Source organism: Gekko japonicus, unplaced genomic scaffold (assembly GCF_001447785.1).
Source record: "Gekko japonicus isolate JY-2015 unplaced genomic scaffold, Gekko_japonicus_V1.1 scaffold2396, whole genome shotgun sequence".
In the NCBI taxonomy this organism is placed as follows: domain Eukaryota; kingdom Metazoa; phylum Chordata; class Lepidosauria; order Squamata; family Gekkonidae; genus Gekko; species Gekko japonicus.
Window position 1 is genome coordinate 49,179 of NW_015176047.1, and position 13,270 is coordinate 62,448.

General features: G+C 44.6%; 1 protein-coding gene across 1 annotated transcript in view; it reads left to right on the plus strand.

Moving 5' to 3' along the window:
• Positions 1 to 13,270, plus strand: part of AXDND1 (axonemal dynein light chain domain containing 1) — a 59,959-nt gene that overhangs the window by 1,843 nt on the left and 44,846 nt on the right. Inside the window, exons 2-8 of the mRNA XM_015426672.1 lie at positions 4,072 to 4,186; positions 4,702 to 4,883; positions 7,187 to 7,287; positions 10,220 to 10,343; positions 11,464 to 11,549; positions 12,644 to 12,700; positions 13,103 to 13,211. Coding sequence (XP_015282158.1) covers positions 4,072 to 4,186; positions 4,702 to 4,883; positions 7,187 to 7,287; positions 10,220 to 10,343; positions 11,464 to 11,549; positions 12,644 to 12,700; positions 13,103 to 13,211 — 774 coding nt within the window. The remainder of the gene's footprint in view (positions 1 to 4,071; positions 4,187 to 4,701; positions 4,884 to 7,186; positions 7,288 to 10,219; positions 10,344 to 11,463; positions 11,550 to 12,643; positions 12,701 to 13,102; positions 13,212 to 13,270) is intronic.

The window sequence follows — 13,270 nt, forward strand, 5'->3', positions numbered from 1 at the left end:
TCAGGGTAGAACCATTGCAGCTGTTTTCAGTGCATGAATAAAGTCCCTGATCTTTCCTAGGCTGGCCTGCCTATAAAACAAATTTGCATTGTTCTTGCAGGATGGAACCATTAACAACCCTTGTGAAAACAAACTGTTCCTGGGAAATTTTCCCAGGCTGCACATGCAATAACAGCCCCATTTCCCAACTGGCTACGCAATTTCACCCCTTCCTTCAAGGCAAAATTCGAAGTTTGTAGGCAGCACTCTTCCATCTTGTGTTGCTAGCGGTTAAACCATATCAAGATCCCCCCCCCCAAATAAATCAATTCAAACTGTACATTTCATTCTGCCAGTCTGTATTTTTTATGGCCATGCTGATCTCTTCCAATCCCCAATCTGGGAACAATGAACAAAAAGCTGGAAATTCTAATAGTTAGAATTTTAGTCTGCTGGTACTTATGATTACACCGATCACCAACTCCTCCCTCAGAACTTGGGAGAGCTCCCCGCGAAAGGAGCTGGTACTGCGTGCTGGTGAGTACCACCACAGAAAAGCCCTCGTTTTGGTGTTAGTTGCAACAGCAGCAGCACTGGAGCTGATGAGATGACTAGGGACCAATGCTCCCTCTAAGCTATGGAGTCATGTGAGCAAAAATTCTACTTTGTGATCTACTGGCATAGTTGTGAGCAACTGATTTGACTACTGCATACATTAGTTTGCTCTAGAACCATCCTTCCTGAGCTAAGAGGAAAAATTGTGAGCTGGAGGCTAAAAAACGGTGAGCTAGCTCACACTAACTCAGCTTAGAGGGAACACTGCTAGGGACATACTCGGGACCCATCCAAAACACTACAGAAGGGTTTGCTTTCGCTCTGATATTAACCAAGAGCCTTTAAATAATTTTAGACGCGATATTCTCTGTGCGCCCACTAGAGGGCAGCCCGGCTGCCACAGCAACCAGTCCAGCGCAATGACTCGAGACGCCTTTCGCTTTGTTTCTTATGGAGACCTCGGACAGAAAGCCCCCTAGCCCCCGTTGTTAAGGGGACTAAATTGAAAGCCTTACGGATAAATTTTTTCCCCTGGTTTTTCTAATTTTTGGGGTGGGATAGAAACGGAAGCGGCGAGGCGAGTCGGAAAAGGGTGTTGCTAATGCAGAGGAGGGAGTTAAAGGAGTGGTTTCTGTAATCAGGCACCGTGTTAGACACGAATAAGTGGCGTCTACGTTCCCATAGCAACAGATGACAACAGGAAGCAGCTGAAAGGCAAGTAAATAGAGTCATTCGGCCTTCCCCCAGCAATGGGGCAGGGCTCAAGTTCTAGTAAGTGCTGTGCCCGAGGATCCCCGTTACCCCTGTAATAGCTGTACTCGCTCCTGTGGGCCTTTGAGTTGTTAGAGCTTTTCCCTGCAAGGAGGCCTTTGGGTTTCTAGACCTCGTTGAGGAGTAGGTTTGGGCTGCAGGGAAGCATTGCTCCTTTGGGAAGTGAGTGGCTTGGGAAATATGTTTTGAAGGATAACATATTTTGTGTGTGTGAAAAAGAGGTGCAATGAAGGTTTCATTCTGTATACTGAAAACTCATGAACTTTTAAACATATTTAAAATAATTTTGTCGAAGAGGTTGCGGAACTCTGTTCCGGCGCATTCCCCCAGAAAAAAAAGCCCTGAGATATACCGGTGGCCTTCTTCCACCCAGTGGTGTGAGACAAAAACTTTTCTTTATAGACAGGGTAGCCAGCAGGCCTGGAGAAAAATATCCTGTCCCTTTAATTGAGACTTAAAGTGTGGAAATGGGGAGTTGCAACTTAGCTTGGCATGGCATGGCACCACCTGATTCATACTATCCGGTTAAGCATCTTTTAAAGAGATAGGGCATCCCCCCCCTGCAGCTGGTAATCCCCTATTTCACTGATAATTTCCCAGCATGTGGGGAGAAGCAGCCTTCTCCTGTGCTGTTTTTGCATCCTTAGGCTGTTGTTTGGCTGCTCTTGTGCAAAAATCACATTTCTTATGTGGCTACATGTAGTGTTCATGATGGAGCCAACAATGGCTGTGCAAGGAGGGCAGTTTGAGGACGCACAAACAGCATAGGGGGGAGGTGGGATCTTCCGCTCTCCACAAGCCATGGTCACAAACAATAAAAAGCTTGGGTGCATGTGGGAGGCACAAAACATCCATTTCACATCTGATACAAAGTCCTTTATGTCATCCTCCAATAGCTTTGAAATGTGAAGGTAATTGGCCCTCTTTGTGCAGTAGCAGTGAAAAATGCAAACTCTGTGCTAGGGATTATTAGAAAGGGCACTGACCTCTGTATCACAGAAATGGATATTGACACACAAGAAAATGGGCAGCATATGGGCAACCAAAATCGAACTGGACCACCTTCCCTACAAGGAAAGGCTAAAGAGCTTGGGACTCTTAAGTTTAGAGAAAAGACAACTAAAAGGGACATGACAGAGGGTTATAAAATTATGCATGGGATGGGGAAAGCAGATATGCAAACATTTCCTCCCTCTCCCCTACTATTAGATCTTGGGGGCACCTGATGAAATTTGATGGGGAATAGATTCAAGATGGATGAAAGCAAGTTTTTTCCCCACTCAAAGAGTAATTAAGTTATGGGATTCACAACTATGGGATATAGGGTTAACTACCAGTTTAGTTAGCTTTAAAATGGGACCAGGGTAATTCATGGAGAACTGGTACATCACTGGGTATTAACCATGATGGACTCTCCATGCTTGGAAGCAGTAATCCAGGGGTGTCAAACATAAAGTCTGGAGGCCAGAACTGGCCCACCCAGGGCTCTTTTGCGGCCTGCGAGCAACTAGTACAAGAGAGGGAACAGCAGACTGCTGGGGAGGGGGAGCCACTCCAATTGGGGCTTCAGCATGGTGGAACAATCTCATCTGCAGCAGTCAAATGGCGTGGGAGTGTCTGCCCAGTGCTGCACTGCTAGCTCTCCAGTCTGCCCATATGGATTTTCCTTTGCACCCCCCTCCCAGTCCCTGAGGTCTTGAAGTGAGGATACACCAGCTTGGAGCTTACTAGCTGCTGTCCTTTATACAGTTTATCTCTCCAGTACCTTGCATTATGTTTTATGGCACACATGGCCCGGCTCAACAAAGTGACATTTATGTCAGATCCGGCCCTCATGACAAATGAGTTCGACACCTCTGCAGAGGGGGGCATTATCAACCTTAGGAGGCTTTGGCTTCTGTACCCTGTTTGTAAGCTTTCTGGGTACAGATGGGGGGGGGAATCCCAAGCTAGGTTGCAGGTGGGGTGAAGTTGGGTGGGCTGATTCCTTGCTGGGCACAGAGAGGCCAGATGGCACTGGCAGCTGGTGGGAACTTGGGGGGTGTTGTGTGTGCTGTGATTTCACTTCCATGGAAAACCAGGAAGTGATGTTGGGTATCTCTAGGAATCACCAGAAATTCTATGGTAAAATTATAGAGTTTCTGGTAATTCTTAGAGCTACCTGACATCACTTTTGGGTTTTCCCTGGAAGTGACATCTGTGCACACACAGCAACAGTGGGTTTTTAAAAAATTCTCAAAGTAGCGGTGGGCAATAAGAGGTGCCAGCAGGAGGCCTCTTGCCACAGTGGAAGGCCTGGCAACCCGAGTGGGCATGTCCTTCACTGTGGCAAGCCTTCCTTCCCCACACCTCCAGCTTATACCCACTGCTCTCTTTGGGTGGGGTGACCCTACTGGGGGTTGATCCCCCAGTAGGGCTGCAGCCCTATCAGGTCATCCTCCCACCAGGATTCTTGGTGGTCTTACTGGCCAATCCACCCCCTGAGGTGTGTCTGGTCTTTATGTAGAACAGGATGGTGGGTTAGATGGACCATTGATCTGATCCAGTACGGTTGCTTTTATGGTATTGTTAGAACATAATATGTTTACATGCCAGACATTGTCTTCTTCCTTATTGTGCTTCCTGCTTTCCTAGAGACAGATTTTTAAATTGAACTATGTGTATTTGGGTACCATCATGTCTGTCTGTGTGGGCTATGTATCCCTTGTAGATTGTTGGCTGTTGAAAACATCTCTTAGGTCAAGTGAGTAATCAATTTCCAAACAGCATTTCAGCATGTCTGCTAACAAGGAACTGGTTCCAAAGTCACCATCTACTTCAAAGCAAGAGAAGAGAAAAGCAAAAGATGCCTCTTCCTTAGTTCCCATCATGGAAAATAAAGGTAAATGGCCCTGTGTTGTACCCCTGCAGGTATAAATGTGTGGCTGATCTGTTTTGATGATGGCCCTGTCTTGATATGTTTGGATTCTTGCTTGTACTGGAGTACTTTTTGTAGGACAGTTTTTGGAGCAATCGTAAGCACGTTTACTCAGAAAAAAGTCCCGTATTACTCAGTGGGGGCTGACTGTCAACAAACTGCTCTTAGGATTGGAGCCAAAATGTCTCTGTTCCTAAGGACAGACCCATCCCTCCTTCTTTTAGTTTCTAGCCGCACTGCAACAGAAGTTTTAAGCAATCACTCTGTGCCCATAGATCCAGCAGTGGACTTTAAGAAAAATGCTATTTATTAAAATCCAGTGTATACCAAAGTGGGTAGAACAGAGAGTATCTCTCTCTCATACACCCATCATGGCAAAACTTTGAATGACTGGGCCAGCTGTCATTTTCTTTTAGTCTTCTGGAGGAAAACACATCTGTTTCTAACAAATATTGTCTTTACTTTTTTTCCTTATCTAGAACTTCCTGAGTTAAGAAGGAAGCCAAGTGTAACAGACAGTTGGAAGCACCCTCCCACTTCCTTACGGAACGATTTCATCCCAGAAGAGATCTTTGTTGCTCTCACCTCTGCAGCCAAACCTGTCCCCTGTCCCTCATATCTCAGGCCTCCCACAAAAACCAAACATATGAAAGACTTCCAGGTACGTATGATCCCTGCATAGGGATGCCATTTGCTTGGTTTGTGTGGGCAGTCTCCCACCACTGGGCCTCCCCACCACCTCGCAACAATCTTTTCTTTCTGGCTGGCAGGAGAAATGGGTGAGGGGTGGGTAGAAATGACATCATGTTCAGTTGAAAACCTGGATGTGACATCATTACATTACCCAGTGCTCTGGGAACTGTGGCAATACCATCGAGTTTCCGGAATGTCAGCTGACATCACATCTGGTTTTTCACCTGGATGTGTGATAGCAATGCATCATGATATGTCACTTCTGACACTTGCCCTGCTCTCGAGAGTTTCCAGGCATTCTTACTATGTGATTTATTTTCTTCTTTGATAGAAACTTCAACCGGTTGGGGGATCTGCTGGCAGCCATGAATTATACTAGATGCATGTAGACTACTGTCTAGGACAGTGCTGTGATGTTAAGAGAAATGGTGGTTGGGGAGGGGTTGAGTACTTCTTCCATTCCCACTTGCTATTTCTGTGTTCCAGTTATTTTCCCTTAGAAGTAGTGTTTGGATTCATGTAATAGGCAGAGAGGCCCAGAGATGTAACATTTTTAAAAAAATATTTACACGGGGGACGGGGGGACGAACAAACTTTAGAAAAAATGGAAATGTATGCAATAATTACTTTCTTATCAAGCCTAAATTTATTTTACTGCTTTAACCATAAATTGAATCATTTATAACTTAGCATATAAAATTGTACTGTTTGTCATGGCAATCAGCGATGGGTGTAACGGGCTGGAGGCGGGGTGTCCATGCTCTCACCTTTTTCTTCGCTGCAATAATCAGACAGAGGCCAACAAGTGTAGTTATAGCATATTTAATTCACAGGCCAACTGAGGTTACAGAGAGACTCTTCCAGCCCAAGCATAACAGACGACTTGGCTTTCTTTCCTTGGCGAGGCTGTGGCTTGGTGGCAGAGCATCTGCTTCTTGTACAGAAGGTCCCAGGTTCGATCCCCAGCATCACCAGCTTAAAATATGAGATAGTAGGAGATGTGAAAGATCTCTACCAGAGACTCTGAAGAGCCGCTGCCAGTCTGAGTAGACAATACTGACCCTGATGGACCAGTGGTTTGATTCAATAGAAGGCAGCTTCATATGTTCATACATACGGCTTCCTCTGCTTCAGTGCAGGCCTCTTTTGTCTGCTAGCTCTGCCCCCCGCCCATTGTTCTCTCCTACAACACCTTGCCTGATCCTCCTTGAGGGTGGGGCTCCTCTTCCCACCATCACACTTGAGAATCCTTAACAGCCTCGGTCTGACTGACTGCCTACCTGCCTGTTAGCCTACCTGCCTGTTAGCTTCCACCTGCCACAGAGCCTGGGTTGACTCTTTAGGTTCAGTTACTAACACAGGCTCCCTTCCCACCACTGAATTTCCACTGAGGCAGCAGTAGTTTCCTTGCTGACTGCTTTCCTGCCCTGTTAGCCCATCAGGCACCTTTCTGCCACAGATACATTTATGAAATTTTAAAATATAAGTGCCATCATTTTCTATAAGGAAAAAAGTTATAAATATTGTTATTGTTGGAAACAGAGATATGGACACTGCTGCACTTATGTCCTGCCTTACCTCATGTATCTTATTTTTTTTATCAAAGAAAAATTCAAAATAGGAAAAATGAATTTTGTAGTAAAGAAAACAATGTTATCTGTGCAGAAACATTTGTATACAGTCAAAATAAGGTTAGCGGTACAGCTGAACATTGAGTTAAATTTAAGAACACATAGTTCCATAGTTTAGTATCATCATGTGCATTATAGCATATTAATTGTGGGCATATGAGTCACACTTAATAAATATATGCCTGAAAATATGATGTGTATATATACATTATATACAAAACTATTGTTACATAAAAATCATCATATTGTACATTCTGAGTGGCTAAATCTTGTATTACAGAGCATTTTACCCTTTCCAAAAGAGAAAATATTTTATAAGAGGGTTTTTCAGGGGAAAGCCTTTCCTTTCCTTTCCTTTCCTTTCCTTTCCTTTCCTTTCCTTTTTCTTTCCTTTCCTTTCCTTTTTCTTTCCTTTCCTTTCCTTTCCTTTTTCTTTTGTTTTGCCTTCACATCTTCAGTTAGGCTATCCAGCTCTGGAGATTTGCACTCCGAGTCCACTTAAATCAATATGCTTAGGAGGGTATAACTCTGCTTAGGCTGGCTTTGTTTGTTTCATGCACAATGTTTTAATAACAGCTATATTTGCTTATTAATTGTTCTGGAAGGACCTTCTTGCGTGATCCCTTTTCTTGCTCTTTAGGGCTGCATTCGAACTGCTGACGGGGTCTGGCAGCATCCCATTCGCCGAAACAGGTTTCGCTACCTGATACAGCATCCCATCTGCCTGACGGGAGCCGGAAGGTAACAGTACAGGACTAATAGGACCCCTATGTTGAATGTGTTGGTCTCTTTGGGTTTTAGGCGCCCAGTGAAGAGGACTGTTAGGGGAATATCTCCAACACATAAACAAAGGTGGCTAACTTGCAACACAGGGGAGATGTCCCATCTGGACAGAAACAGGAGTGCTGTGCCCCTGACTATGCCTGGACCTGTGTTCTTGCCTGCCTCATGTACGTGACATTGTTTCATGTTGCACAGAAGCAAAACTACTCCAAGGCACAGGTGGCTGTATATCTATATGAACTGCAGTGTGGAACAGAATACAAGAACTCGTGGGCACTCCATGAAATTGCTGAGCGGTCGGGTTAGAACAGATAAAAGGAAGTACTTCTTCACCCAAAGAGTGATTCTTGGAATTCACTGCCACAGGAAGTGGTGGCGGCTACAAGCATGGACGGCTTCAAAAGGGAATTAGATAAGCATATGGAGCAGAGGTCCATCAGTGGCTATTAGCCACAAGGTATAGATAGGGACTCTGGGGCAAGTGATGCTCTGTCATCTTGGTGCTTGGGGGGGTCAACAGTGGGATGGCTTCTAATGTCCTGGCCCCACTGGTGGACCTCCTGATGGCACTGGTATTTCTGGCCACTGTGTGATACAGAGTGTTGGACTGGATGGGCCTTTGGCCTGATCCAACATTGGCATCTCTTATGTTCTTATGTTCTTAATACCCCTATCTCATTTTGTGGCTTTTCTTATGCCACAGCTTCCAAAAGATAGACCACGACTGTTTCAAAAACCTTTAGCTGCTCTCCTCTTTTTAGTTATCATACAGTGCCCCATGTTAGCCAACATCCATCCTTCTTTTGCTACCCATCCCCCCTTGAAGCATGACATGTCGTTACCATGCACAATCAGGGATTACCTATGCACCCTAGATACATATCACTGTGAATGTGACCCATTTTCTGAATTGGCCCAATCCCACATTAAAAGACTGAGCATAAAGAAGAGGCCTTCCTTTCTCCACCTCTCACGTCTATACTAAAGGAGCTGCTGGCCCAGGTTCTAAACCCATGTTAAAGGAATCTGATCAGTGACACCCCCCCCACACACACAAATGGTTCTGAGGAGTCTTTTGACAAAGTGACAAGGCTCCTTTACAACTCTGGAAGGAAGACAGAGACTTCAGTTATCATGAAAACAGTTTTATTGAGGAGAATAGTTCATGCGGCTGGTCTGGAGAACTAGGGTCTGGTCAGACGGACATTTAGTGCGGGCTTCGCTGCTGATCCCTCACGCTTTAAAGTTTCCTGTCCATATAGGCAAGCCCGCCTCCCGCACCGAAGCGGGCTGAATCCCGCGGTTTCCACTCTTTTTATCCGCGTTTTCTGACACCCGTTGGGACAGGTGTTTTCCCGATATCTTGTGCTTTGTATCCGCGGTTTTGGTATCTGGACAGCAATCCGCCGTGACCGCCGTGACCCTCCCCCCCTCCCTTTTTTGTGTGTTTCCGGTTTAAGTTGTGCGCATGTGCAAACAGGTGTTAGCTTTTATTTTGGTCTTTTTAATTATTTCGTATGCACGCCCAAGCGCATGGGAAGACAAGCGCATGCACAGGTGTTTTTTTTTTTAAAAAAAAATACCACGCCGCCACAGGGACGGCGTGCTGTGTAATCAGTGCTTCGCGCGAGTGAAGCGGAAGACAGAGGGACCGTCTGACCACCTCCAAGCGATATAAAATGTTGCGGATAGAAGAACTGTGGGAAAACTAGCGCGGTAAGAGGTCCGTGTGACCGCGGCCCTAGTGATTCAAGCAATCAAAATAATATCGGGCATTCAGTACTGTCCTAGGAAGCCCATGTTAATAATCAGTTATTCCAAACACTCATACACCTTCTGTTGTGTTCCACGCAAAAGGGGGAGGCAAGCAGGCAAAGAGAAGTTGAGTCTGTGGCTGAGACAGAGGGCAGAATGCACTATTGCTACCTATCCATGTGATCCAGCAATTTAAAAAAAAATAAAAATATTTTTAAAAGATCCAACAAAAGTCTGATTTCCAAAGCAGGGATCCAGGTATCTGGGCAGGCAGTAACCCAGAATAATTCAAGGGCACAAACAGCAGTTTAGGATGGGTGCTTGGCAGCTCAAAAGAAAGGGCTAGTCCTGGGCAAGCACAGGTGCCCTTAAGGGGGAGATTCAGGTGTCAGTTATGGGGCATGAGGTATCAGTTAAAAACAAAGTATTCTTTCCAGGTTTGGAAACAGGAGAGAGAGACCCTGGGGATATTTGGATATTTCCAAATAAGGAAACTGAGGGGAGATTTCCAGGTGGGGAGAGGGTGTGTTTGGAGGCAATCTGGTTTACCTCACTGGACTGTGGGTTAGGTGGGGAATCCAAACCCTCCAAATTAAATCAGGCTCAACCAAGGACCTTTTAAGAATACATGTTACTGCCAAGGATAATTCTTTCTTGAGCCGAGTATTATCACAGTTGGATCTCTGTTGTGGTTAAGTTGCTTGATTAATAGCTGGGGGTCTTAATTGTCATGGTCCCAGCTTCACGATGGAGGAGGAAGAGAAAGGCTAAGCAAAATGGAGGAATATTGGCTTACTAGGACCCAGAACGTCTGAGGGCTTGGAGTACTTCTTATCAGCTAAGAGGGAAACACAGGGAAGACAATGTAGAGCAACAAATGGGCTGGGAGGATGGGGACAGGATCCATGCGGCCACTTGAGTGTGTCCAGTGGGGCCCAACAACTCTCAACATTCTCAAAGAGGGCATGGGATTATAGTTGCAGACAAGGGGTTTTGAGGCAGTGCCCTCAGGCAAGGGAGTTCCAGATGTGTCATCCAGAGCATCACATGTTTTGTGCAACTCTGAATACCTAGCAAATGCCTGGGGCAAACGTTCTCTCCCAACAGAGTGTTTGGTTTCTTTGTGTTTCTTAAGGGATGTCTCTTTTCTGTACGATGTCATTGCTGAAAAAGAGAGGAGGACTCCTCCCACAACTCCTGTGCCAGATAAGACTGCATCCGGGAGAAGTTCCAAACAGGAAGCAGATGTGGCCAGACCAGTGAGTTTAATTTTTCCTTCTTTTCAAGGCAACTGAGAAGAGTGAGAACAGGATTCAGTTGTTTAACCATTCATCTTGGACCGCCAAGAGGCAAGATGGAGTTTGAGTTGAAAACTGAATAGAGCTATTGGAATTATTTTATTTAACTCAGATATATTTGGGATTATGGATTCGGAACAAGCAATGTGGATCAATGACAAAGGGTTTATATTTCATTGGGGAGTGTTCTTCGCACCACAGCAGTTTTCTTTAGACATAGCCATTCTCTCTTCCTAAGTCACCAGAAGTTTCCAAAGGCTGGCTGCTGTTGGCTAGACAAGGTGGACCAATGATTTAATCTTGCCATGATCTTCTTATGTTCTGGCATTTAGAAATCTTTGTTTTGATTTGGAACAACTTCTTTTAAAAAGCATTTTCCAGACCATTTCCAGTACACATTTAATGGGGGCTGGTCCATTACTTAACACCATTGTTTGTTTTCCTTAACCACAGTTAGGCATTGCTTCTGAATTTGTAAATCACAGGTCAGTCTTAACTGCAAATCAGAATGTGGAAGGTTAGAAACTTTTTTGGAATTACATTTTTATACTTTATTTCTACTTTTTGGCCAAAATAGGCTACCAGAGTGCCAGTCACACTTCTGGAAGCTTAACCGCGGTTATCTTAGTAATTTAGGTGTTAATTACAGTGCCCATTTGGAGAGCCAGTTTGGTGTAGTGGTTAAGTGTGCGGACTCTAATCTGGGAGAACCGAGTTTGATTCCCCACTCCTCCACTTGCACCTGCTGATGTGACCTTGGGTCAGTCACAAGCTCTGTCCTTGCTGTTCTTGAAAAAGAGCAGTTTCTGTCAGAGTTCTCTCAGCCCCACCCACCTCACAGGGTGTCTGTTGTGGGGAGGGGAAGGGAAAGGGGTTTGTAAGCCGCTCTGAGACTCCAAGTGAAGGGCGGGGTATAAATCCAATCTCTTCTCTTCTTCTTCTTCTCCCTAACTCTGATTTAGGTATTCAAATTTTTCATGAGGTATATTATGTAAACATTCAAAACCAAATGTTCTTTTAGGGAAATATGTGAGTCCTTTATATCATATTTAAGGCCTGCTCTTTCTGGTTTTTCTTTTAGCCAAGAAGCATAGCAGACAGTCTTGTCCCAGAGGAATTTCACATTGTAAAAAACAGAGGCGTCATTGGCTTGGAGTATTATGATGAGTGAGAATGATCATATTTCCTTTAGCCATTTAATGGCATGCATTGTATCTGGTAATTTAGGGACTGGTTTTTTAAACACTATTTTAGTCTGGAAACTTATTTTATTATTTGCGGTCTGTTTTTATTGTCTGTTTTTATGCTGTGCTGGGTTTTTTTAATGCTGGATTCTGATTAATATCATGTCATCATTTGTGTATATTATTTTTATTTTGTAAGCCACCTCAGGCAGGTTCCTGGAGAGGTGGCATAAAAATGTTCTAGATACATACAATAATAAATAAGTAGGGCAGAGTGGATAAGTCAAGAGCAACCTAATCTAGGCAGAGAAGTTTATAAGAAGTCCAACTGTTTTGTTGACTTTTGTACTAGTTATCATTGGAGTTGTCCAAATTTCTTTTGCATCATTTTAGTTTTACATTATTTGTCAATCCTTATTACAGTTTTTACACTTGTTCCTTGTCTTCATTGTAGCCTTTGCATCTGTTCTTAAATGACTTCCAGGTTTTTCCTGTCGTCCTGGTTGAATTCTGGAGTCAGACTGGGCTGGCCGAAAATGCTAAAAAGCAAATCGAGTCTGGCTCCTCTTGCCCACACACTCCATGTTTGTCCCCCAACGCACTTCCTTTACATGCAGATAGGCAGTCTCATGATCTTTCAGTTTGGCCTGACCCACAGAGCTCGGTTTGGCAGCCTTCGTGAAATTCCTTCAGGAGGCTGCTCCAAAGGGCCAGGAGAGGCACAGAAAAAGCCCATAACCAGGCAACGGTGAGACACACATTCCTGTGTGGAGGGGAGTTACTGAAAGATGCCACTGTGCCCTTGTTGCCCCATCACGACCCTATTGTATTGTAAGGCAAGTCAGGATATGCAAAATTCTTAAACAGAGCCATGAATCCTCAACATCCAATTTCCCCACAATTCAGGATCCAGTGTGGAGGAACCTCATATCTGTTTAACAAACCTCTTTTGTTACATAGAATCCCTCGTGTTATGCTCCTGCAGTAGGACTGGATTGAACCAACTAAATATACTGTTGAACACTACAGCCCAGAGAGCTTCCTCACATAGCTTAAAAAAATTTCTGTCCATTGCAGTAAATATACAACTCTACTTGAAGACCATGAAAACAGACTACGGGTCTTCCCATCCATGTAAGTAATCAGTACTTTGCATTATTGAGGAGCTTATATAACATTTTATCAACATGGTCTAGTGGTTATAGTGTCAGACGAAGATCTAGGAGACTGAAGTCTGAATCCCTACTCTGTCATGGAAGCTCGCTGGGAGACCTTGGGCCTGTCACACACTCTCAGCCTAATTTGCCTCTAGGGTTGCCAGGTCTTACCTCGCTGCCGGTGGTGGTGGGGTTTCCTATTCCTCCCCGGGGGGAATGGCAAGCCTATTTGCCTCACAGGATTGTTGTGAGGATAAAATGGAGGGCAGAAGAACAGTGTGAACTGCTTTGGGTCCCCACTGGGGAGAATGGAGGGGTATAAATGACCCAAATAAAACTAATTAATTAATGGCCTTTCTCCTCGGTTTTTCCTGGTTAGGAAGCCATCTGGGAGGCTGGAGGTTATGCAGCTGATGAAGGTCATGGACACGATGCTGGAAAAGGCTGGAGTAGATAATGAGGAAACCGGGATAACGGGGCTTTCTCAGGTAATGTTTCATAGTAGTTCCGATCCAATCACCTTTTCTTCAGAGTTGCCTATTTCCAG